A 25,573-nucleotide genomic window follows, 5' to 3' on the forward strand; every position below is an offset into this window, starting at 1 on the left:
GGATCTGGCTGAGAGACAAACCAGGTTAAAAGTTAAGACAACATCTGGATCATGCATGGTGGATACAGTCATAACATTTCAGTGTCTCAACGTCCAATCTGTAAAGTATAATTGAGACTATTAACAAATAAACCACCACCACAGAAAATGAAAAATAAAAGAACCAACACCTCCTAAGAACAAAATAGTAAAAAAAAAAAAAAAAAAAAAGTCATTTTTGCCCCCCAAATTAATTTCATCTCACTTCAGGAACCAAAAGAGGTACTAATTTTAGAAGTATGGCTATAATGAACACTTACCTGGCAATACAGAGAAACACTGAGCAGCCAAGAACAATCCAAGCCTGTTTCTCCTCCCCACTGCCTCATGGAGAAAACTGAACTATGGATAATTATGCTCTTAAATTTGAGTCCTCAGCACGTCTGAATTTAGATGAGATTAACCAACGCCTGAATATAAATTATCATCAAAGTGACAGGAAGGAATGTCTTAAGTTTTGTATTTTCTTATTCGTGATGCTGAACACGCCGTCATTACCTACAGCTTTTCCTACCTGTAACACAGATCTTCCTCTTACCCTATTCTGTATGTGGAACCTACAGCTGGTTCTGGAAGAAAAACCCAGGAAGCACCATGAGAGAAATACAGTAAATGATAACACAACAGGAGCAGACCCACCAGCTTCCATTACTGCTGCTACTTCTCATATTTCAGAAGCTGTGGTGCTTCAAAAAGCTTGGAAAAATCACAAGTTCACCCCATTTTCCCCTGCAACAATCCATGAGGAAATACCAGATCCAGGCAAAAGGCTGCAGCTCCTCATCTCAGCTGGAGCTGGTGCTGGAGATAAGCAGGATGGCCTTCCCAAGGAGACAGTGATGAGTGTTTCCCTGGACTGCTTAGTCTTGGAACTTTCATCACAAATCCTGCAGCATCTGGCACTTCTCCTTCAGCTTCACTTAAGGGCTGACAATGAAGAGAATCTGTCTTTTCTCAGAAAATCTGTTCTGGGCTGAGAAATGTATGTGCAGAAGAGCTAAAGAACAAAGCAGCACTTCTGATTTCAGCCAGGGAGAGAAAATGGGCTTAAACTGATGCACAAAGAAAAGAAAAAGAAAAGATTATTGCTCCCAGCTCCTGCTTCCTTCAGCCTGGGATAAGGTATGGACAGGTTTGGAAGGGGCAGCCCAGGGAGGGCTGGAGTCCCCATCCAAGCCCCCTTGGAGATGTCCCAGGAAGGGCTGGAGGTGGCACTCGGTGGGGATGGGGCACAGTGGGGCTCGATGGTGGTGGGGGTGTTTTCTCACCTCAGTGATTCTGGAATTCTGTGATCTGCATGACCTTTTCTCCAAGACCTCAAAAGCTTCCTTCCTAATTGCCCAAGCCCCAATATCTGAGAAGCTCTTTCCCTAATTTTAATATTTAGGCCAGGAAAAAAAATTTAATTGGAGGAAAAAAGTTTGACTTTTTGTATTTGAAAGGAAATTACCAACTAAATCTCACGATTAGGTTGAACCTCAAACTGTGACCTGGTAGTGTTTTTAAGCTTTGTAAGAGAAACTTGAAATATTTTATGGACTTTGATGAAGCAAGGAACAAATTCCACGTCTCGATGCTAACACCAGGTGACAAATCCCAGCTCCTGTGCAGCCCTCTGCTCCCAGGGTGCAGGAGGTAAGGACCAGCCCCGAGGGGAGTACCTGTGGCTGTGTTCACCTGCACAGCCCTACATGTACGGACAGGTATTTTCCAGAAATTCAATGTATTATGGGACTGTAACCAGGAATGTGCTCCCAAGACACGGAATAAACCCACAGATACTGCTCTCCTGCTCAGTGCCAGCTTCCTCCTGCCCCCAGCAAGAGCCACCCAGGAGTGCTGCAAAGTCAGAAATAACCAAATTCATTCCTCCCAGATTCACTTTTTCTGCTCGACATTTTTTAATAGCACCACCAAGTAAAAAAACAGTTTTATAAATACCACAGGGACAGTCATTTACAGAAAGCAAGGCCTTGAGAAGATCAGAGAAACCACCAAGTAATCTCAATGTGATCATGGAGACGGGAAATGGACTTGATAGGCTTCAAAGTGCTCAAATGGAAATTAATAATGAAGAAAACTATTCAAAATACTCAAAACCAGTTTCCACTAAGTATTACTGATTTCAAAACCAGCCTTTAAATTCAGCCCTGAATTACAATACGAAAAGAAAGTTTTTACACACTTTTTAAAGGCAAACTCCCTCACGCCCTTGGTGTGTAAAAGAAGCATTTTACTTGACATTTATTGGAGGCAGCTGGAAAAGAAGGTGGCTCCTATCATCAGCCTTTGCTCGCCTGCAAGCCTCTGCTGTTCTGGTTTCCCAAGCTACAGAATGCTGGATCTCTGCTCAGGCTTTCTGCAGCCTCTCAGGAAGCTCAGAAGACATCCCTGTGCTCCGAGCCAGCCTCCCCCTGAGCACTGCCCCATGAGCAGGGGCAGCTGCAGCTGTGCCAAGGCAGCTCTGTCACCCCAAGGAGGCAAAACCAGCCCAGGAGCTGCCAGAAATGCAACTGCTATTGCAAAACAGCATTACGTGGATGGAGACAACAGATCAGAGGAAGAGATAAAATTAAGTTGGAAATAGGGTTCTGTAGAAGAAGTGAATTAACCCCAAGATCACCTGTGCTGCTGTTTCAGTCCCATTGCCAAGGCACCCTCTGATTTCTTTTTCACCTCAAACTAGAGTCAAGAAGAGAGGTGGTATCTAAGACTGCTGTGTGAGAAAGGATTACTGTGAAGCTCCCTGCAAAAGCAGATTTACTTCAGCATCCAACAATAACTCCTTGGTATATGTAACACTGGTGAAAGGATGCCATCAAAATCACAGAATCGCTCAAACTGGAGAAGACCTCCAAGGTCATCAAGCTCTGCTCAATCCCCACCTTGTCCCCAGCCCAGAGCAGTGAGTGCCACCTCCAGCCCTTCCTGGGACACCTCCAGGGATGGGCACTCCCAGCCTCCCTGGGCATCTCTTTCCAAACCTGCCCATGCACTATCCCAGGCTGAAGAAGCCATGAGCTGGAGGGAATAATACACACATTGTGTTGGTGCCCTTGAAAAAATCCTCCTCAGGTCAAAGAAGGAGCCACAGCCACGAGCCTCGATTCACGTGCTGAGGCTTTCCCAGCAGAAGGATTTTGTTTTGGAGTTTCTGAGCACACTCTGAGGGGAGAAGGAAAGGGATGGGGGAAAGGAAGCAAATTTCCTGGCAGGTCTTTAGTATAATAACCAGCAAAAAGATCAATTACAGGCATGCATTCTGTCTAACTATTCTCCAGCTTACAGCATAGACATTTTTAACTCCACATTACAGAAATGTGATCACTCAAATACTGGATGAAAACTAGTCAGAGTGCTGCAAAACACCAGGATACTGAGGCCAGGTATGTCCCAGGGTGCTTCAGGCCATGTTCTGAGTTGCCTTCCCCACCCTGGAGTTCAAAACATGCAGGAAAGGGGATTTTCCAAGCAGGGAAAAATCTCAGCCTCAGGGACACAGCCCATGGGGGGTCAGGGCACTGCCCCTCAAGGGCTCTGTGGGCCCAACACCACTCAGGGGGCAAGCACAGCTGCCACAGACAATGCAGGCCTCAGCCAGGGAGAGAAATTCAGTGTTGAACTCCCCCACAAAGAAAGAGGAAAAAAAAAAAAAGAATTTCAAGCCCAGTCACTTCTCAGCCCAGCGTCTGTTTCGTGAGGGCTTCTGTGCAAACTCAAAAGCTTCCTCCCAAATTGCCTGAGCCCAAATATCTGAGGAGCTCTCTCCTTAATTTCAATATTTAGGCCAGGAAAGCAATTTAATTGGAGGAAAAAAGTTTTATTTTTTGTACTTGAAAGGAAAGGAAATGACCAAGCAAACAGGCATTCTTCTGGGGCTGAAAGCAAGTCCCGAGCTGCCGGCTGCCAGGGCCAGCTGGCCAGCAGCCCATGTACAGTACGTGTTTACTTGTTGTCTAACCACTGATAACTCCAGAGTGCATCCCCAAATCCAAAAAAGAACCAAGTTTTCTGGTCAGAGAGGAAGGAAGAACAAAGCAGACAACAATAAAAATATTCACTGATGATGGCTACTACACTCACTTCTGAATATATACAGTGATTAAAGAATCCAGTGTCAAATTAAAACTCTTACGTATCAAACCAGCAAGAGCATTTAGAAACAAGCAGGAATTGTATTATTATAGAGAAATAATGCTGCTATGTACATGCCCCCCATGTAAAACTCCAGCTCTCAGGATTCCGTGCTCCTTGAGCAAGCACAAGTACAGAGCACATGCAAACCTGCAGCAGACACACAACACAGATGTTTGCTTCCTTCCAAGAGCTCTCTCTGTTATTTAAGACCAATCTTAATCTTGAGATTCAAGTGAAAAGCCCTGCTGATGGGGTCTGGCAAATATTCCACAAGCCAAGTCCTACAGTGTACAGAGAACACTGTCACAGCACCCTCACTGCTCAGGTCATTTGGGAGCCACGGTCCTGGTGTCCCGGTCCCAGCCTCAGCAGCCCTGTGCCAGGGGAGCTGGAGCCTTGGCATGGCTTTGGGAAGTGCCTCTGACCCTCACGAGCAGGGAGCAGTGGCTTCTCCAAGCAGTTTCTCCTCCCTTGTAGCCACAGAAAGCAGGAAGCTTTGGGCTGAGCCCCTTGCTGACCCCGAGCACTGCGGGAGCAGCTGCTGCCAAAGCCAGCCTGGGAGCAGCTCTGGGAGCAGCAGGGACAGCAGGGGCTGTGCCACCAGCACCCTCCTCTGCCTCCAGCACCCTCCTCCCTCTGCCACCAGCACCCTCCTCTGCCTCCAGCACCCTCCTCTGCCTCCAGCACCCTCCTCCCTCTGCCACCAGCACCCTCCTCTGCCTCCAGCACCCTCCTCTGCCTCCAGCACCCTCCTGGCTCTGCCTCCAGCACCCTCCTCTGCCTCCAGCACCCTCCTCTGCCTCCAGCACCCCCCTCTGCCACCAGCACCCTCCTGGCTCTGCCTCCAGCACCCTCCTCTGCCTCCAGCACCCTCCTCTGCCACCAGCACCCTCCTGGCTCTGCCTCCAGCACCCTCCTCTGCCACCAGCACCCTCCTCTGCCTCCAGCACCCTCCTCTGCCACCAGCACCCTCCTCTGCCACCAGCACCCTCCTGGCTCTGCCTCCAGCACCCTCCTCTGCCACCAGCACCCTCCTCTGCCTCCAGCACCCTCCTCTGCCTCCAGCACCCTCCTGGCTCTGCCTCCAGCACCCTCCTGGCTCTGCCACCAGCACCCTCCTCTGCCTCCAGCACCCTCCTGGCTCTGCCTCCAGCACCCTCCTCTGCCACCAGCACCCTCCTCTGCCTCCAGCACCCTCCTGGCTCTGCCTCCAGCACCCTCCTCTGCCACCAGCACCCTCCTCTGCCACCAGCACCCTCCTCTGCCTCCAGCACCCTCCTGGCTCTGCCTCCAGCACCCTCCTCTGCCTCCAGCACCCTCCTCTGCCACCAGCACCCTCCTCTGCCACCAGCACCCTCCTGGCTCTGCCTCCAGCACCCTCCTCTGCCACCAGCACCCTCCTGGCTCTGCCACCAGCACCCTCCTCTGCCACCAGCACCCTCCTGGCTCTGCCACCAGCACCCTCCTCTGCCACCAGCACCCTCCTGGCTCTGCCACCAGCACCCTCCTCTGCCACCAGCACCCCTCTGGCAGGCTGAGCTGAACTCAGCTCACTGCACACAGCCAGCCCGGGCTCCAGGAGCCAGGGCCAGCACAGGGCTCCTGCTGCTGGCCAGCCTGGGGGGCTCCGTGGGCGTGCGGAGACAGGGAGAGGGTCCCTGAGCCCAAATGGGGAGAGGGTCTCTGAGCCCAAATGGGGAGAGGGTCCCTGAGCCCAGACAGGGAGAGGATCCCTGATCCCAAATGGGGAGAGGGCCCCTGATCCCAAATGGGGAGAGGGTCTCTGAGCCCAAATGGGGAGAGGGTCCCTGAGCCCAAATGGGGAGAGGGTCCCTGAGCCCAGACAGGGAGAGAGTCCCTGATCCCAAATGGGGAGAGGGTCCCTGATCCCAGACAGGGAGAGGGTCCCTGATCCCAAACGGGGAGAGGGCCCCTGATCCCAGACAGGGAGAGGGTCCCTGATCCCAAATGGGGAGAGGGCCCCTGATCCCAGACAGGGAGAGGGTCCCTGATCCCAAATGGGGAGAGGGTCCCTGATCCCAGACAGGGAGAGGGTCCCTGATCCCAAATGGGGAGAGGGTCCCTGATCCCAGACAGGGAGAGGGTCCCTGAGCCCAGACAGGGAGAGAGTCCCTGATCCCAAATGGGGAGAGGGTCCCTGATCCCAGACAGGGAGAGGGTCCCTGAGCCCAAACGGGGAGAGGGCCTCTGATCCCAAACGGGGTGCCTGATGCCAGGTGCTGCTGGGCTGGATCTGCAGCTGCACGTCAGCCCCAGCTAATCCTGCTCTGTGATTCCAGCAGCACAGGCTGCAGCAGAGCTGATAAGGAGCTGGCAGGGGATGGTGGCTGAGTTCTCCCTGCCTTTATGTGGACAGTTACAAAACCCGTGGCTTGTTAAGAAAAAGACTCGGCCCTTGACCATCTCTCACAGCCAGACACTCTAATCTTGTCCCACAGGCTGGGACTGACCAACAGCCTTCCAACCTGTAACTCAAAGTGTTTGTCTTACATTTGCATGTCTACCCCGAGACAAAACCAGCACGCTACTTCTCTAAAAATATTAAACATCAAATACAGACCTTCTATATTTGCCTTCTAATCTGAGCAAATACAAGTTTCATAACAGAAAATTTAAAATGTACCTGCATATGGTAAGAGAGATAATCACAGCTGGTGATTTAACAGAAAAAGGCATCACTAGGGTGAAGAAGCAGTTTTCACTGGGCAAAAGGATTCACCAAGTGAATTCTGACACGCCTGTCCTGTCAAATGCAAACCCAGACACTGCTTATTTATCAAAGGCAATTGCAAAATCCAGACTGACTGGCCTGAAAACTGAATTTGGACTGGCAAAAGGTTACTTAGAAGGAGACAAAAGGCACTTTCCTTTTTCACATGGGCCTGGGGAAAGGCTTTAAACTGACACAGAGAAGGGTTAGATGGGATTTTGGGTGAGTCCCTGGCACAGGATGCCCAGAGAAGCCGTGGCTGCCCCTGGCAGTGCCCAAGGCCAGGCTGGACAGGACTTGGAGCATCCTGGGACAGTGGAAGGTGTCCCTGCCCATGGCAGGGGTGGCACTGGATGGGCTTTAAAGTCCCTCCTAACCCAAGCCATTCCATTATCCTGTCTTCACTGTGCCAGCAATAATAAAAAAACAGAAAGTAGAGACTTCACCAGCTCAGGGATCCAAAATAAAAGGTGAATGTGTCCGTGCTGGAGTGCTACAAAATTATATTCGAATATTTGCCTCCACTCTTTGAGATGGAGGATGGTAAGAGACACAGCCCCTCCCCAGAGAGCAGCAGCTTGACGAGCGTGATGCTGTAAAGGCATTAATAAAGGCAGGTGGCAGCTCAGCCACCTGCAGAAAGAGGAAAGTAACAACGTTCTGCAGATCTTCCGTGAACAGAAAATAACAGCAACAAGCCTCAGGTTTGCTTAGAACAGTCCAAAGGAATTCAAGTGCTCAGGCCAAGAGACAGGAGCACCCCGGGTAGTCCAGGGCAGTGAGAACAGTGGAACAGCTCTTCCTGGAGGAACTGCTCCAGTGTGCAGTGACACAGCTCTGCTCCTCCACTTCTGTGCACAAACTGTGGCATCCTACAGCAAGGACACCACTGCCCAAAGACTGACTTAAACCAAAAAAATACTGCTTTGGAAGTGATCTGAAAGCCCGACTGAGCTCCAGAAATAAGAGCAAAGCAACGTGCCCTGGAGCAGAGCAGCTGCCATGGAGGACAGAGCCATTATCTGCTCCCAGCCTGGTCTCACTCATGGGCACAAAAAGGTCTTCAAAAGAGGGGCTGGAGAAGCCAATGATTGTCATTTTAACACAACATCTCCCAGGGCAGCGTCTCATCACCAGCTTGTTTGTATTACTGTTAATTTTCACATGTTGTGCGAGGCCAAGTCCAAGCAATTAATGCTGTGCAGTATCTGCACCACGACTTTCTACTGGAAAGAATTAGGAACCCCCTCAGGGCAGAAATACGCGAAGGATTCCCAACACCATTCCCCGCTCCGGCATGGAGAACAGCTTTGTTCACTAAAACTACAATTCTGGGAAAAGCGTGGAGATTCATCATCACCCTGGGAAATGTACAGCAGTAACACAATGTACTGCACACACGGAGTGGCTGAGCAGGGATCTGTGCCCTCGCATCAGCCCCGGGATCCCCCAGCCCCAGCCTGATCCAAGCACGCCCCAACAGAGGCAGCTCCTCCCTGCAGCCCCTTCCCCACCTTGGAAACCCCCGGATTTAATGCACCTTCAGAACCCCACAGCACATTGTAAACACAGCAACAACAAACATCATCACCTTCCCTGGGAAAGAATGATTAGAGAGAGCAGAGCTCCGAGTTCTATCTGTATTTCTATAAAGAAAAATAAACTACTGGAATGGCTAGACCATGGCAAAGTTCTCATTTTTCTTGAACAATTAAAGTTCTTTCTTGCTCTGTTTGTAGAAAATACTTCAAAATATTACATTTCAGTCACAAATTTGTATTAATTCTATTAAATTGATATTCATTCTATTCACTACCATCTCCCTGAAATTAAACTAGCGAAAAAAATTGATTTTTGCCAAACTGGAGTCTGGCTGCTTTTGGTGACACATCCGTGGCAGCAGCACAGGAGTGAAAAGAACATTCCTCAGTGCTGGTACAGCAATCCAAAGCGTGTGGGGACGACAGGGACAGCCAGGGAAACTCCTGGTGGTAATATGCATGACAGAGTAACCCATCTTTATAATAGAAGATTTTAATTTCCTGGATGTCTCTGGAACGATGAGTACAGCATGGAAGAAGTGAAGGATGGCTTTCAAGCCCTTAGGAATTTTCCCAGGCAGCATCTGGCAGAGCCTGTTTCCTATAATCACCTTGATTTATTTGAAATTTTCAAGACAAAATGAAATATGGAATTTAACACATGGGGTGGGGGGAATACACAAACATGTGAATATCCCAGCATCAGGAACGAGGAAAGGACAGAAGTGTTGTGCAGGAGGACATCACTGCAACCACCCTGGCTTTGCCACTGTCCCCCTCCATTTTGGCTGCTTATCTGGTGGGGTCTGGGGACAATTTCTTAAGCACTGGAGCCAAAGCCATCCAGAGCAGTGCTCTGGTACCAGTCAGGAGCTCCTGGAGCCCTTCCAGGAGCAGGCAGCAGGGAAGGGGCAGTGCTGGGATGGGAGCACAGCCACAGCTGCTCCTCCATCCTCCCTGGTGACAAACACCTCACCCACCTGCACTCTGAGCTAAGGGTGTCCCGAGAGGATCAGTGACAAGCCAGAAATCCTTCCCGAGTCCCAGCTGGCAGCTCCCAGCTCCATCCTGCACAAGCAGCACATGGGTAACGCTCCCCAGGCCCACAGCCCTACATCTCCAGCTGCAGCTCCCTCCCTGCTCGCCTCTGGGCTCGCAGAGCTTTCCCTGCTGGCACTCAGCACCCAAAATAGCTCAGGATCAGCTAAGCCAGACATCTCAGTGACCCGCAGGGAACCAGCGGCCACTCCTCAGCCTCACCAGGCACCCCCAAATCCTGCCCCACTGCCCAGCTCTCCAGCCCGTAAAAAACTGCTCTTCCAGTTCCATGACAGCCTGGGGGAGTTGTTGGGCTCCTTCTTTTGAAATGGCCTCTGGCAAGGAATCGTGTCCAAGTCTTGAAGGAAGGAGAAAAAGCAATTCCAATCTATTCGGGTCGACTGGACTTCCAGCTCATGGACAGCCTCCGAGAAGGCCAGGACACTGGATGAGGGGATGTTTTCCTCCCAGGAGCAAGGACAGCTCTTTCGCAAGAGCCTCCACGTGCTCAGTGACCTTACAGGTTTACAGCCTCCCCCTCTGCCAAGGGCCAGAGCTGGGCTCCCAACCCGCAGTGCTCGAGGTGCTCCAGGATTCCCATCACGGTGCTGGCTCACTGCAGACACCTTTGAGGGCTGGCAGCTCCTCCAGCTCTGCTGGGCAAAGCCACCCCAGCCCAGGGGATCGCTGGCACTGCACTGACCCCATGGAACTCTCCCTGCCCAGGCTGAAGGGTCCCAGACCGTGTGCCAGCAGCCCCACTGGGCTCGGGCCATCCCTTCCCACCCACCTCCTTCCACCCTGCCTGGGCCTGCAGAGCTGCCTGCCAGGTAAAAATAGGAGGGTCTGGATGTTTTTGATAAAATCTGGGACTGCAAGTTTTGCTATTTCCATGAATTTTAGGGCTCCCCTTGCTACCCCCTGTTTCATTTTGAAATTAGGACAGCTTTAAGATGTCCACGCCTTGAAACGCTGCATGCAGGAAGCCAGTGCTGGTAGCACTTATGAATACTTGGAAAGACTCAGAGAGCTGAATGCTGCATTTCCTTTAAAGCTCTTCCTCGGTTCCGAGGCTGGGGTCAGCCAGGAATAGAAACCCAGTCACTTCCTCCTCCCCACTGGTATGCCGTGCGACTCGGCCGGGCTTTGATCTGCAACACAGAACAGGCTCAGGCACTAAAATAAGTGGACTTAGAAACCTCCAGATTGTTATTTAATAAAATATCACATGGCCCAACCTTTAACGTGTTAAAAGAGTCTTTAAAGATTTATCTTTAAAGTGATAAAGTAAGTCCAAGCTCATTTGTCAAACCAGTTGCTCTGGTTGGAAAGTAGCTGTCAAGTATCTCGATGACTCAGGATGTTGTCGTGCAGGCATCCTAATATTAACTGCTCCCTTCAGTAAGAGCTGAAAAAGGAATGCTCTGCTACGCATAATACAGAATTCCAAGCACTCAAGTTCTTACAACACTTACATTTTAGACGAGGGAGTTTCAGCACTAGATTTTTTTATCAAATCATGCACAGAACTTGCAAATCACCTGGCACTGCATGAGAACAGACTTGTCTTCTCCAGCTACGGAAACCAAGACAGCACAGAACTTGTTAGATGGGTTTTGTTGAAAAAGAAGGTGTCAGAGAAGCCTCCTTTTCAGTTCAGAAGATGGCAGATGCACGGGGCTTAGCAGAAACACGTGTCCAGGAAGGGCAGAATTCGTAAAGCGACATGAAAATGAAACCGAGGGAACTCACACCAGAGCAGGACTCGGACCCTACACCAGAGAACTTCTCCCACAGTCAGGGTGGCCAAGGGACCTCTCAAAAGCCTGGGCTGGGCTAGGACAAAGTAGGTCAGAGAAGTCTTTGCTGAAATATGGATTAAAGCAGTGGTGCTGGTCCAGCTGGGAGAGCCTATCTGTGATCCAGGACCACGGCTACACTTTGTGCTGCTTCAAACAAGAGCGTAAATTTAACCTTCACTTTTCTTTAAACCTGCACCTTATCAGGATTGTTTGGTCAAAGCAAATAACCCCAAAAGCATTACAAGTCTTCCTTTTCCCCCAAATGGGACTACATCATTTTTTAATCAAAAGGCAAAGATGTAAGAGCATTCCCTACAAGCTATTTTTAATTCATGTCTGGAAATCCCAGTAAGGTACTGAAAACAACCCGGACGTGGCACTCAGTGCTCTGGGCTGGTGACAAGGGGGGATTGGGCACAGCTTGGACTCAATGGTCCAGGAGGGCTTTTCCAACCAAAATGACTCTGTTTGGAAATGACTTTTTAATAAAAGCCAGGTCTGGGGAACCCCAAAGGCCACTCCAGTGCCATCACTGGGGTCACTGCCAATCCTTACCAACAGGCAGTACATCCCCCAGCATGCTACTGTTTCAATAACCAGGTGATAAACATGTATTATCTTACTGAAATTATGGAGTGAAATTCAATTCCGTACATCTTCAGCACCCAAAAACTATTCTGCAAACGAAGTTTAAGATTTCTAATTGTTAAAGCTGTTTTAAAACTCTGTTTTCAGATACAACTGTTTTTCTTCATATTGGCTTATGTTCTAATCTAGTCCATGTTTTAAGAGAACCAAGATGCAGAGTCCTTTATAAAAAAAAAAAGTCTAATTATACCTACATCACCCTCATATGGGGACAGCACAATTGATTTGGGAGCAATTCATATGGAACACAAGATTAAGAGAAATTCAACAGGCAAAATAAACCATCAAAGGCCCTGGCAGCAAAAGTAACCCACAGAAAAAAAGCACAAGAGAGAAAACAACAGCCGGGTAGTAGGAAACTGAAATATCGACATGCGAACTGAAATCCACATGAAACTATCAAGTCTGCCAGTTCTTTTCTTTATTTAGTTTTGGTTTTTGTTTTTGAAGTTAACAAGCCTGAACTGCATTCTTGCACAACAAATCCACACATGTGCACGCAGAACGTGCACGTTTTCAGCATGGATTAATTCAAAACCTTGCTGATGGCTTTAGGAAGTTATTGCTTCAGAAAGGTAACAGAAACTCTTAGGGGAGGGGAAAAAACAAAGCAAGAGGAAAAAAAATCTATGGGTACACAGCAATGGACAGCGTGCCTGTGGATGGGTGTGTTAGTTTAAAATACATCACTGTGAATTCACAGCATCTGACCAGCTGAAAGGCTACCGAAACCACAACTAAAATGTCGAGTTTAATACATGACAGAGGTACTCACACCTCCCCCCCCCCATTTTTAAGCGATGGGGGAGATCCCCCAGCCCTTTCCTGGCAGGGCATCCATCGGAACAGGGCCCCTCCTGCACAGCCACACCGCAGCTGGGACCAGCGACAAGCTCAGCACAGCCCCCGAGCCCAGCCCGGCTCCCCCTGCCCACCCAAACCCTGAGAGGCTCCCCCGGTCCCCCAGAGGCTCCTGCAGCCCCACCTGCCCACCCCAGCCCCCCAAAAGCTCCCCAACTCCCCCATAAGCTCTCCCGGTCCCCCTGCCCACCCCAGTCCCCCAAAAGCTTCCCAGCTCCCCCTGCCCACCCCAGACCCCGAGAGGCTCCCCAGGTCCCCCTGCCCACCCACCCCAGCCCCCCAAAAACTGCCCTGGTCCCCCTGCCCACCCCAGCCCCCCAAAAGCTTCCCAGCTCCCCCTGCCCACCCCGGGTCCCCCAGAGGCTCCTGCAGCTCCCCCTGCCCACCCACCCCAGTCCCCCAAAAGCTCCCCAACTCCCCCAGCCCCCCAAAAGCTTCCCAGGTCACCCTGCCCACCCCAAGTCCCCCAGAAGCTCCCCAGCTCCCCCTGCCCACCCACCACAGCCCCCCAAAAGCTGCCCAGGTCTCCCTGCCCAGCCCAGTGCCCCAGAGGGTCCCCAGGTCCCCCTGCCCACCCCAGCCCCCCAGCTCCCCCAGCCCCCCAAAAGCTCCCCAGCTCCCCCTGCCCACCCACCACAACCCCCCAAAAGCTGCCCAGGTCTCCCTGCCCACCCCAGTGCCCAGAGGGTCCCCAGGTTCCCCTGCCCACCCACCACAGCCCCCCAAAAGCTGCCCAGGTCTCCCTGCCCACCCCAGCACCCCAGAGGGTCCCCAGGTCCCCCTGCCCAGCCCAGCCCAGGTCCCCCAGCCCAGCCCAGCCCCCCAAAACCCCCCAGCCCCTGCCCAGCCCAGCCCAGCGCGGTGGCCCGGCGGTGTGGGACGCGCTCCGGCAGCAGGGTCCTGGCACAGCTCCCCGGCCACGCCGAGCCCTCCCAGGTGCTGCATCCCTACACAGCAGCACACCTTGAGCAGGCTCTCCCAGCCCTGAGAGCAAAAATAACCCGCGTCAGCTGCTCGTTTCTGTCACCCATTCCAGACTCCTGGCTCAGGGCAGGGCGGCCCTGCTGGAGCTTGGCAGTAAAAATCCCCGAGAACCCCAAAGCCCGCAGAGAGCTCTCGAAGCAGCCTGGGAGGGCAGGGAAGGCGAGGGGACACCTCGCAGGCTGAAGCCCAAAGCAAGGCCAGGTGCACACACGCCACACGAAGCCGTGGCCTTCCCACTGTCAGCTGGGAAGGAAGAGATCCACGGAAGCCCTCCCCTGTCATACCCAGCTCACACAGCTGTGCAATGCCTGGAGGAGTCTCATCCGAGGCCAGAACCTCACTTTGTAAAAATGTCACCGAATTTGTAACCCCAGATGTGCTGTTTTCACATCCCTCTCACCAGTGAGACGCAGCCAAGCTGCTGCCCACTTGTGAGCAAAGAGGTCACCCACCTTCCATGAGAACTGCCAGCAGGAACAGGGATTCAAACATTCAGGGACAGGAGCACACACCGAAAACCCCCCAGATCACCCCTGCCTGCAAAGCTTCTAACAAGACAAGACTGAAGTCCCTGCTGCACCCAGAAGTGCACCACAAGGGATTTTCTGGGTAGGGACAATGACAGGACCTTTTCCAGGTTTCTTGGAAAAAAGCAAACCAAGCCAGGAAGCTATGAAATCACTTCCATTATTTGCTTCTAGAATAGATGACAGACTTCAATGATACTTCATGATTTGCTCCTCCTTGACTCTACAGCACATTTCTGAGTTTCTCAAGTAGTATTTTGAGGCAAACTACTCATTTGTGCCCTCATTTCCTTATAAGAAGTCCCATCCTGAGCAATACTCGCTAGCTTTAAACTCAGCTACACAAATAAAAGCAACGAGAAATAAGAAGTATCTGAATAAAGCAACACAAGAGTAAATGGCGCCCTGCTGCTCACAAGTTGCATATTAAATCTTGTGTGACCGTGGTGCAGAAATTTGATGATCTCCAGCTGCTTTCTGACACACAGTAACTGTACAAACATATTACAAATAGTTTGAAGAATGTATTACTGTAAAATCCAATATGAAACTAGTTTTCTTTACTAAATTACAGTAGCAGTGAACTGAATTCAAGAAAGACATGATCATTATTTTAGAATCCCTTCCCCAACAGTACTTTTGCATTTCCAACGTCACAAAACCCAAGGTATTTGGTCAAAAAGGGGAAGTTGTGTATGATATTGCATCCCCACAGCAAAGTACTGGCAGTCTGCGGGATATTAATTTCCAAAATACATCAGGATTGTCATTTTCTAGGAAGATTTAGCATGGGCTGGGAGCTGGAGGTTTAATGGTGACCCACTGGCACTGGCTGGAATGAAAAGGCAGGGGGCTGGTACAGAAACACTCTCCGCACACGACGTCAAGATGACTTCTGAAGAGCACAATTTCCTCCAGAAATCCAGACAATTGTGGTGATTATTGATTTAAGGCACCAGGATTATAGAACTCTACATGATATCCTGGGTAAGTAACACCATGTCCTGGAGTCCAAACTTGCCTTTCACACACGAGCGGTGAGAAAACCTGACCTCATCTCCATCCCCTGCATTCCAAAGCAGCTCCAGGCTTAGGCTCCCTGAGCCAGAGGAGCTGCAGCTGCTCCTCCTGCTCCTGCCAGACACCTCTGGGACACGGAGGTGACACAGCCAGCGGGCCAGCCCACGGGAGAGGGAGGGAAATCCTCTGTTGAGTGCTCTGTAGTTCTATTTCAAGCACTACAGGCACGGCTTGAGCCCAGGGAGACACTGCTCCACGCAGGGATGGAATCCCAGCAGGAAACATCACGGCAGAGGTCTGTGGGAGCCGAGTCAGGCCAGGATGTGGGAGGCACAGGCACAACATCTTCTTTGGAGTGAAGGTAGGTAAGGAGGAAAACCCCCAGGAGAGACAGTAATTGTGCTGGACTGTCCTCCCAGCCCAACCCTGCACTTCTGGGGACAGAGTTACTCACAGCCCGGTAAGGACCCGGGTGCTGGACTGGTTATACACTGGACAACCCACACCTGCTGCTTCTCCTGCCCTCAGGCAGCAAGAGCTGCACGGCCAGAGCCCTCCAGTCTGAGTACCTCCAGGTACCAAGTGCTCCAACCCATGGATGGAGCTCCCTCCGTGCAGGTGACCCTCTGCTGACATCCCTCTGCAGGTGACCAGCAATGCCACAGCCCCAGCTGGTCACACCCTCACACAGGGGCAAAGAAACCATGGATTGTGTGTTTTGGGGTTTTTTTCCCACAGATAGCCCAAAAGAGCTGCTCTGGAGTCAGAGCCAAGACAATGAGATGAAATTATTCTTTTTTTTGCGTGTGTCATCTATTCCAGCTGTACTGGTTCACTCCTGTCCCAGGGGGACGAGGCCATCCACTGACAGCATCTGACCAGTATTTCCAGAAGCCAGCACTGAGAACAGGATTAACTCCTGCTCTGCTAGGGCCTCGGCCATTTAGGCAAAGGCTGTGTTACAGAAGGGCATCAGCGGATCTCCCACTGCAGGGCCTGTTACAAATGGTTATCAATGGATCTCACACTCCAGTGAATCAGCCGGAAAATCCCTGGGACCAGAACAATCATCTGTACATGCAACAGTGCCACACATTAATTCTTCAGTAAATAAGATTAAAATCTCTGTATACTTGAGACTCTGGGAGACAAAGGCTGGGAAACCAAAGAGAGCTTAACCCAAAGTCCCAGGGTCTGGTGCACAGCACTCAGCACATCCAAGTGTTCTGCCCAGAAACCACCCTGCTGCACACACACTTGTTCTGTGCTCCTGAGTTCCAAGCTGATCACTTTACAAAGGCATTTCCAAGTTCATTTCTCTACACCAGAGGTGACACTCACAATTATTTTAACAGCACAAACTCAAGGTAATTGTAGCTACAGCTCTACAAAGCTTTTCCCATTGCCCGTAACTTGGATTGAAAAGAGGATTTTATTGGGAGGTTGTTTTCCTCCAGACTGATGCCATGGGGACTCTGCAGAATGCATACATGACACTGCAGCAGCACCTCGGGCTGGCTCCAACTACCCCAAAAATGAATGCTAGTCCAAAGAGGACTTGGGAACCTTTTAAAGTGCAGAAATAATTCCAGTTTGCAGTTACATATACAGACAGTTACATATATGCAGTTACATATACAGAACATATACTGTTCATTTCCAGAATGAGCAGCAATAATCAAAGGAAGAAGGGAAATTTGCTTCCCCCACAGATAAATTGCTCCCTCTGTAAAAGTAATCTTTAGCATGGTAAATATACAATGTAGGAGTTGGATAACACCTGTATTTCACATTTCTGGGAAGATTCGTGAGTAGGACTCAATTCAACCACAGCTTTGCCTTCACTGGCAGCAGGAGAGTACAAGGGGTTTAACCATGGAGATAAGTTTAAAAAAAAATTGTATGGACAACAAAAATAAGGTTGTTTTATAAGCCAGAATCAAGTTTAAAATAGAGATCATTGTCAGGAGAAATAAATTTGCAGAAGGTAACCACTTGGACTGAACTTACAGCAACCTCCTTGGCTATGAACACGATGGAAGGATCAGCCAAAACTGGGAAAAGTGGATTACATCTTACATGACCTCTCATTTATCCAGTTACCTTTCACAGCACCTCAGAGCACGTTCTGCAGGACACTCCTGATTCACCCCTTTCTGCCAGAAGAACGGGATTTTTGCCGTGCACCTCCAGAGCCAACCCCCCCAGAACAGTATTACACTAGGCTGACAAATCACAACCCGGACGACTGGAACCCCGAGCACTCCGAATACCACGCCTGGGTTTTGTATCAAAAGAGAATGATTCAAAAAGCCCCGACAGCGGATGTCCCATCCATTATACTCTGCTGAGTCAGGCAGCACTGCAAGCACTGCGTCCAGCCCTGCCAAGCCACCGGCCTTGGCCAGCAGCCGAGGGAAACAAAGCGGCAAGACAAACGGACAACTGACCTTTACCACTGCTGGCAAGCGATCCCTTTCTTCCCCTTCCTTCTCACAGCACCTGAGCCCAAGAAGAATCCCAGCTGAAGAGTCAAGGGTAGAAGGGCAGAAGGGTAACTTCTGGAAGCAAGGCTTTGGACTGGGACCGACCAGCAAAACGCTTCCTCCTTCCAGACTCTCCTCCTCTTTAATGGCTTCTCTCAGCTCTTGCCCTTTCTTAAACTTCCTTAATGATCCTTATCCCCCACAAGCTTAAGTACTAGGAATGATTTCAACTGTAATAAGAGAAGCCATAACACTGCCAGTGGGGCCCAGTTTCTGTGAATTCTGGCTGTGGGAGCAAACCCTGCATTGCTGGGCTGCTTCTCGGCATCCTTCGCTCCCCCCACAAGAAGCCACATCTCCAGGAAGTCAGAGCAATAGGAGCTGAGCGAAGGATTTAATGTATATACCACACAAAGGCCCCACGAGTGTGCGTTGCTAAAAGCATTTCCTTGAAACGGAACGGTTTTCCCTGGGTTTGTGCAATAAATCACAGCAACATCCCATCGGAGACGGACGCCAGCAACCCTCCAGCCCTTCAGGAAAGCACTGCAGGGCGATCTGCTCCTCTCCCAGCTGCTGTCTCACTGCCACTGAGGACAAGCTAAGGTAAAATGTCTGTTAGCCCACTTTTTCCTCCCGTTCATTCTGTCCACCTTCTTCACGGACCGCACTCGCTCCGGGGGGAGACCTGAGCGATCCCAGACAAAGCTGTCCTGAGCCTCCCCACCGCTCAGACCTGGAGTCTGAGGAGCTGCAGCTCAGCACAAGCACCAGCTGGCTCTTCCACAGACAGCAGCTTATTGATTATTGCCAGTTCATTCCCATTAATCAAATCCCTGAAGTTTGCATTCTGCTTGTTAACTTCCGGATCCCTCCTGCAGTTCACTGCAAATTGATTGGTTTTCTTGGGCCTGATTATCACTTGTCTCATTAAAGCCAGCCTGCTGGGCTACCTGGAGGAGCAAAACCACTCAGAAATGGCATGACATCAATTCCAGCCTGAGCGGACAGAAAGGGACATTCCAGGTTTCCCATTAAACAGGCAGATTAAACACAACCTGAACACCAGGGCTGAACTGCAGCTTTTCTTCCCCTATGTTCAGTCTACAATTAATATGTTATTAGTAGACAAATAATTCTGCAAATACCAAAAAGTATTTCCTCCTGGAAACTGAAGCTTCTCAAAATCCCAGCCTCCACCTCTCAAATTAAGTAACTAAAAAAAACCCAGACCACGGGAACCTGGCAAGAGAGTCCTTCCTTTGTTTCTAAAACAAATGCCAATTTTGTTAAGTCTTTTGCAAGAAAAACAAACAAATCCACAATACATCACCTTAAACTAACCCAGTTTAGACCAAATATTTCTGGCAAGGTTCAAGAAGAAAAAAACCTCCTGCTTCAAACCCTGGGTTCATTAATACCTCAAACACTGTAAAAGGAAGATGGACTTGCCTGAATGTTATAGAATAAAAATAATAAAGCAAACCCAAACAATGCTGTTTATAGAACTGGATTTTGTAGCTGAAGTGTACAAAAATCCTTGGGAAGCAAGAACAGCTTCCACAAAGTTGTGAATAGTGCATTTTTATGCAAAGCTCAGCTAGGAGCCACCTCGAAATTCTTTACACATTCCATAAAGAAGAAAAAAAATCCATTATCTTACAGCAAAAAGGAAGCAATAAAATGTAAGATGACCTTGCAGGAAGCAAGAACGTCAATGCTGAAGCCCCAGCGTGGATAACCCTGGGCAGTGGAGGAGGCAGCTGGTGCTGGGATGCTCCGGGACGGCCCCAGCGCCGGCCTGGGCACTGCCAGCCCTGCCCCAAACAGCCCAAAACATCTCCCCCTGCCCCAAACTGCTCCAGACAGCCCAAAACTGCCCCAGACAGCCCAAAACATCTCCCCCTGCTCCAAACTGCTCCAAACTGCTCCAGACACCCAAAACATCTCCCCCTGCCCCAAACTGCTCCAGACAGCCCAAAACTGCCCCAGACAGCCCAAAACATCTCCCCCTGCCCCAAACTGCTCCAGACAGCCCAAAACATCTCCCCCTGCCCCAAACTGCTCCAGACAGCCCAAAACTGCTCCAGACAGCCCAAAACATCTCCCCCTGCCCCAAACTGCTCCAGACAGCCCAAAACTGCTCCAGACAGCCCAAAACATCTCCCCCTGCTCCAAACTGCTCCAGACAGCCCAAAACATCTCCAGACAGCCCAAAACATCTCCCCCTGCCCCAAACTGCTCCAGACAGCCCAAAACTGCTCCAGACAGCCCAAAACATCTCCCCCTGCTCCAAACTGCTCCAGACAGCCCAAAACATCTCCAGACAGCCCAAAACATCTCCCCCTGCTCCAAACTGCTCCAGACAGCCCAAAACATCTCCCCCTGCCCCAAACAGCCCAAAACATCTCCCCCTGCCTGCCCCTTTGCTCCAGGAGCAGCTCTGCCACGTTCACAGCCCAGAGGAGCTCCCATCCCTCCAGGATCACACACAGGACACGCCGCCGGTGTCCGAGCTCCCCAGGGCCAGGCACACATCTCCTGCTACCCACCCTGACACTGCCCTGCAGAGCACAGCCCTGCACAGCACAGCCCTGCAGAGCACAGCCCTGCACAGCACTGCCCTGCACAGCACAGCCCGGGCAGCACCTCCTCGGAATTACCCTCAAAAGCAACACTGGCATTACCTCGGGGGAATCTGCTTATTTCAACTGTCCCTGAAAGCCTCCTCCCCGGTGCAGAAACATTTCTTGCTTTGACACAAAGTTTATGATTATCATTAAAGATACAGTGAGAACAGAGGAAATAAACTCCCAAAAAAACCCCCACGAAACAAACTGAACACAACACAGAACTGGACGAATTATGCCAAAGGTTAGCACAATCTAGTCTGTTGAAATAAATGGTAAGACACGCTCAATATTCACGTATCAAGGTGGAGTCTAGCCACAGATTTTGATTTTCTTTTCTGGATCTCTTACATGACAAATTGCTTTAAACACTTCCAAGAAAAAAAAAAAACATTTACAACAGAAATCAAAATCTATGAAAGAAACTGAGAACGAAAGCAAGCTAGAAGTTGTCTTCCTAAAACAAAGAAGGAATCCCAGCACACTTCATTCCAGCCATGGGAAAATGGAGCAAATATCGTGCAGGGAGAGCCCCGGGACTGGCGGGAACACCCTGGGGATCCAATTGTCAGCAGAGCAATAAAACCCAGAATGTTAAACCAGATCCTCCATTAAAAGCCTACAAATGCCGGGTTTCTGTAGAGGCACTTGCAGGGCCATTTTCCAACAGATTCCACAAATCCTGCTCCGGGGAGGCTGCTCGTGCAAGGAGCTGTTGAACACAGAGCAGCTGAGGGAGACACAGAGCTGGGTGTTCCCCTGGAAGCAGAACTGCTCGGTGGCACAGCCGAGCACACCTGTCCCAGCCACGCTGCTCCTCCAGCAGCTGCACCTCTGCATTACTCCAGGAAACACCTGGAGTAATGTGCCACCAAGGCACTGGCCACAGGTAGGAACCAGCTACCCACACCCCCTCCCAGCAGCCCTCCTGCCGTTCTGCTTAGAGTTAAATTCCAGGTACATTTAAGTCTGACTGCAAATACTCTTATCTCTTTAAAGGCAGTTATTGAACAAGTATTTCCCACTCGGAATTTTCTTGTCCATGTAAGGTAAATGCGATACCGAGCACAGCGAAAACTTGAGTTCAGCTTAAATGTAATTCTAGAAATTTACCCAGCAACCAAGTTATTTTTGTGCATAACATTTAAGTAATGCTAGGAAGGAAAAAAAAAGCCCACAGTGATTGATCCTCTAACCCCTGGGAACGAAGGAGCTTTTGTATACATTTAAATACTTCCTTCCATACTGCCTGTGTATGGATCCTGCTACCACATACTCGATTTTTCCTCTAGGCTGTATCTTGGAAGTTTTATTTTTATTTATTTACTTTTTAGAGCACGCCAGCTCCTCTCCAGTTTTCTTCCCTTTAATACCAATAATTGAGTAGTTGCTTAAAGCTGATGCTGTACTGTGGGATAAACACTCCCCAGTGATGTCTGATCAGCCACGCATACCAAATGGAAAAGGAAAAAAAAAAAAGGAAAAAAGGCCCAAGCAACAAACCAGCATGCGTGGAGTTGTGCTAAACAAACTTGTAGCGTTTTCATAAAGAGCAACACAAACTAATTACCTTGAATAGCCATTAGAGAAAGCAGGTCTGCCAGAGAGGTTGAGCGTTCCCAGCGGAGCCAATGCCTCGTCCCCCGATCCCTGGCACCTATTCCAATTTTCTGACCCGGCAGGAAGAGATGGAATGATATTAAAAATTGGTTTCTGATCCTGCTGCTGAGAGAGCGACGCAGTGTTTAAATCATAGTGGTACATCTGTCCCCCAGAGGTGCTGACACCGTGGATGGAGATGGCCGAGACCTTCGTACCCAGCAGGTTTGGCCCGGAGAAGCTGGCCTGGCAGTAAAGCGGGCCCATGTTCTCCTGCTTGATGCCGGGAGTACACAGTTCAATGAAGTCTTCCTTTTCTGTTTTCACTTGAGGCATTGGCATTTTGGAACTGGGTAAAAGGTCACCACGGTCATTAATTTTAGGTTTAGTGTCAGATAAAAGAGGAGGCTTGCAGTCTTCGCCGAGACTTCCTTCCAGGAGAAAGGCGTCGTCCGCGGATATGGGGGAGAGCAAGCCACCGTCATCGAGCAACGGGTCCAGCCGCCACGGGCTCCCGTTGGGCTCCTTGCCCGGCGACACCGGCGGCAATTCCAAATCCTGGAGGATATCCAGGGTGCTTTGGTCTTCAGAGAACAACTTCAAGTTGCCACCATTCGAGCCCACCTGGCTCTGCACTGCAGCTCCCGACTCCGCGGGGACGCTGCGCCCGGCCATGCCTGGGAAATCCGGCTCGAGCGGCACCTCAGAAGACGCGGTTCCCTTCGCGTCCTCGGCCAGGCTCGAGGACTTGTTCAAGCTCGCAATACTTTCCTCCAGGAGCCTGAAGTCCGTTTCTCCAGAAGAGATGCCGATTTGGCCCTGGTGCGAAAATCCAAGGTCGTTTCCCATCACTTTTGTGTCTGTTTCACCCATGTACAGTCCCATCGAGAGCGACACTGCCTTGGAAAGGTCTGGCTGAGGCACATTGTTTCCTAATCCTTTTGGAAAGTCAGCCAAAGCAGGTTGCTGACTGGAATCTGACTGAGAAGATGCAGGGAGAGGAGAAGTAGACACAGGGGCTTGGACAGTAGCTCCACCCCTGAAGGGTGGATGGAAGTCCATCACGATCCCTCCTTTGGTACTGATGAGTGCATTTTTCCTGGTTTCGTCTTGATCCAACGGGTTAAGCAGTTCTTTGGAATCCATTACTTTACCATTAACTATAAAAAGATGAGAAGCAGTCAAAGTCAGCACAGCAAAGGCACATTAGTAACAGCTTTAACATAAAAAGTCTAAATCCTTCGCCTGGCAAACCTGGCTCGGCTGCTGTGAGAGCGAAGGCACAGCACACCACGCTCTGGGCTGACACTGCCACGTCTCTCAGACACACTGCACTTGTTTTCGGGGGGTTTTAGGTTTTGGTTTCTGTCTAGTGAGGAGGAACTATGTATTGTAAAGCTTTATTAAACCTGGATGAAGGAGTAAGTCTGCCTGCACGCAGCTCAGAATCAAGCTACAGCACGTGACATCTGTGCTCACACTCTCCAGCTCTGTCACCCATCCCCGCACTAAGAAACTGTAAGAATTGGTAAAAGGACCCAGCTCACAAATTTTACCAGGTAAATCTCCCTGGTATTTAACTACACCTTGAGCAGGGGAAAAGGACATTTGCCACCTTTCCCAGTAAGCCCTCCCCTCGCAGAGCAGGTCCGGAGCTCCCAGAGGCGGCACCTCCATGGTCTGGCATTCCCCAGGACTCGACCTCCCCACCACAAAATACGGCGTTTGCCACCTTTGCACGGGTTCAGTCTTAAAATGCAACCCGCCCACCTCGCCGTGAACCCCGCATAATTCTTTAAATACATCTCAAATTTATAAATAAAACCTAGTTAAAAATAAAGCAGGATTTTTATCAGCTTCCAGCACTCTACCCGTTCACGGCTACTCTCCAAACACACCCAACACTGAAAACAAACCTCGTAAGTTTCAGATGTTTGTATTTGCTACATTTTTTTTTTTTTTTTTTCCAGCGGAGAGCATAAATATTTGGAGAAACACTGTAAATCCTTCGGCAAACTTCCGACACGGTGTCCGGCCTGCCCCCGGCAGCGCCCAGCCCGCACTGCCGCAGTCCGGGGGGCACTGCCAGCCTGTCCCCTGCCGTGTGCCGGGCACGGCGACACGGGCACAGCCTGCTCACGGCGCGGCTCCCGCGGCCCCGCCGCTATTTCTGTGTGCAAAGTTAAGGCTGCGAGCGACAAAAAGGCCCCACGTGTAAAAAAACCTTAAGGTGGCCCGGGCGAGCTCGTCCCGGGCGGGAGCGGCTCAGCGCCAGCAGCTTTCGGCAGCGGGGCTCCCGGGGGTCCCGGCCGCGCTGCCCGGGGGAGCGGAGCCCCAGGCCCGCGTCCAGGGAGCCGCAGCCCGGCCCGGAGCGGGAGCGGGGCGCCCCGAACCGCTTAAGGTGGACACCCAGCAGCGACCGGAAAAAATACAGAAAACACAAGAATACCTCCAGCGCTGCCTTCTTCCTTCTTAACGTGAAGGGGAGGGAAACGGTAGTTATTTCATTTGACAATTCCCCCAACGCCCCAGAAAAAACAAGGCAGCGAATCATCCAGCGTAGGAAACGTGTCAAAAAATCAGCTGCGAGAGTCTGCCCAAGGGCGGAAAACGCTGCAAACACTTAAAACCGCCGGATTGCAATAAAATCGCCTTTTGCAAAGTACAGTTTTCAGAGAAATGTGTCGGGACCTGTTGAGCCGTCTCCTGGCACACCCACTTCTGCAGAACCAGCCCCGCGCGGGGCTCGGCCGCGCTCCCCGCCCGCGCCCCCCGCTCCCCCGGGACGCGGACACCGGGGGCCCGGCCCGGGGGTCCCCGCGCCCCGCCGGGGCCGCCCCGCCGCCGTCCCGCCCCGGGCTCCTCCGGGGGCGGCTGGGCTCGGCTCACCCCCCCGCCCCGGGCATTCCTGCGGGGACCGCCGCACCCCCCCCTCGGTAAGTTCCCCGGGGGGCAAGCGCAGCCCCCCGCGGGACCCCCCGCCGGCCTTACCTCGTCCGGGGGAGGGCGCTGGGGCTCCTTCAGCCGCCCACGGCCATGGCGCCCCGCGGCGGGGGCGGCAGCCGGCTGGGGTGGGGGGTTACAGCCGCCCCTCGGGGCCGCGGCGGCGGCAGCACCGCTCCCCCCGCCGCCGCCGATGCTGCTCCGGCCGCTGCCGCTGCTCCTCCCGCGGGCCCCAGACCCTGACCCGTCCCCGCCCGCCGCCGCGGCGCCCCCTCCGTTAATTAGCGCTAATTGCCCCCGCGGACCTCGCCCCCCCCCCCTCCCCGCGCTCCCCGCCCCGTCCCTCCGCCGGGCAGCGCCGCGCTCGGCGGTTCTGCCCCCGCCACAAAATGGAGGACGGCGGCGGCCGCCTCCTCCCCTTCCCCTCCCTCTCTCCCTCCCTCCCTCCGCCTCCCCGACGTGGAGAGGGAGTGGAGACAGCCGGCCCGGCGAGGGGCGGCCGCGGCCGGAGCTGCTCCGCGCCCCGGCTCGCCTCGGCTCTGCCGTGCCGTGCCCAGCCCGGCTCCGGCCCCGCCGCCGCCGCCGCC

General features: G+C 51.6%; 1 protein-coding gene across 3 annotated transcripts in view; it reads right to left on the reverse strand.

Annotated features, from left to right (window-relative positions):
* The window catches only part of NR3C1 (nuclear receptor subfamily 3 group C member 1), a 69,360-nt gene extending 44,164 nt beyond the window's left edge, over window positions 1–25,196 (reverse strand). Inside the window, exons 1-2 of one of the 3 annotated variants that reach the window (XM_053991021.1) lie at window positions 25,035–25,196; window positions 22,015–23,203 (exon numbers count right to left, since the gene is read on the reverse strand). In XM_053991021.1, coding sequence (XP_053846996.1) covers window positions 22,015–23,189 — 1,175 coding nt within the window. In that variant the 5' untranslated portion in view covers window positions 23,190–23,203; window positions 25,035–25,196. Of the gene's footprint in view, window positions 1–22,014; window positions 23,204–23,959; window positions 24,001–24,492; window positions 24,740–25,034 lie in introns of those variants that run through there. The other 2 variants (XM_053991023.1, XM_053991022.1) reach the window with 2 other exon arrangements.
* Window positions 25,197–25,573: the final 377 nt, after the last annotated feature.

Source organism: Vidua macroura, chromosome 15, assembly GCF_024509145.1.
Source record: "Vidua macroura isolate BioBank_ID:100142 chromosome 15, ASM2450914v1, whole genome shotgun sequence".
NCBI classification, from domain to species: Eukaryota; Metazoa; Chordata; class Aves; order Passeriformes; family Viduidae; genus Vidua; species Vidua macroura.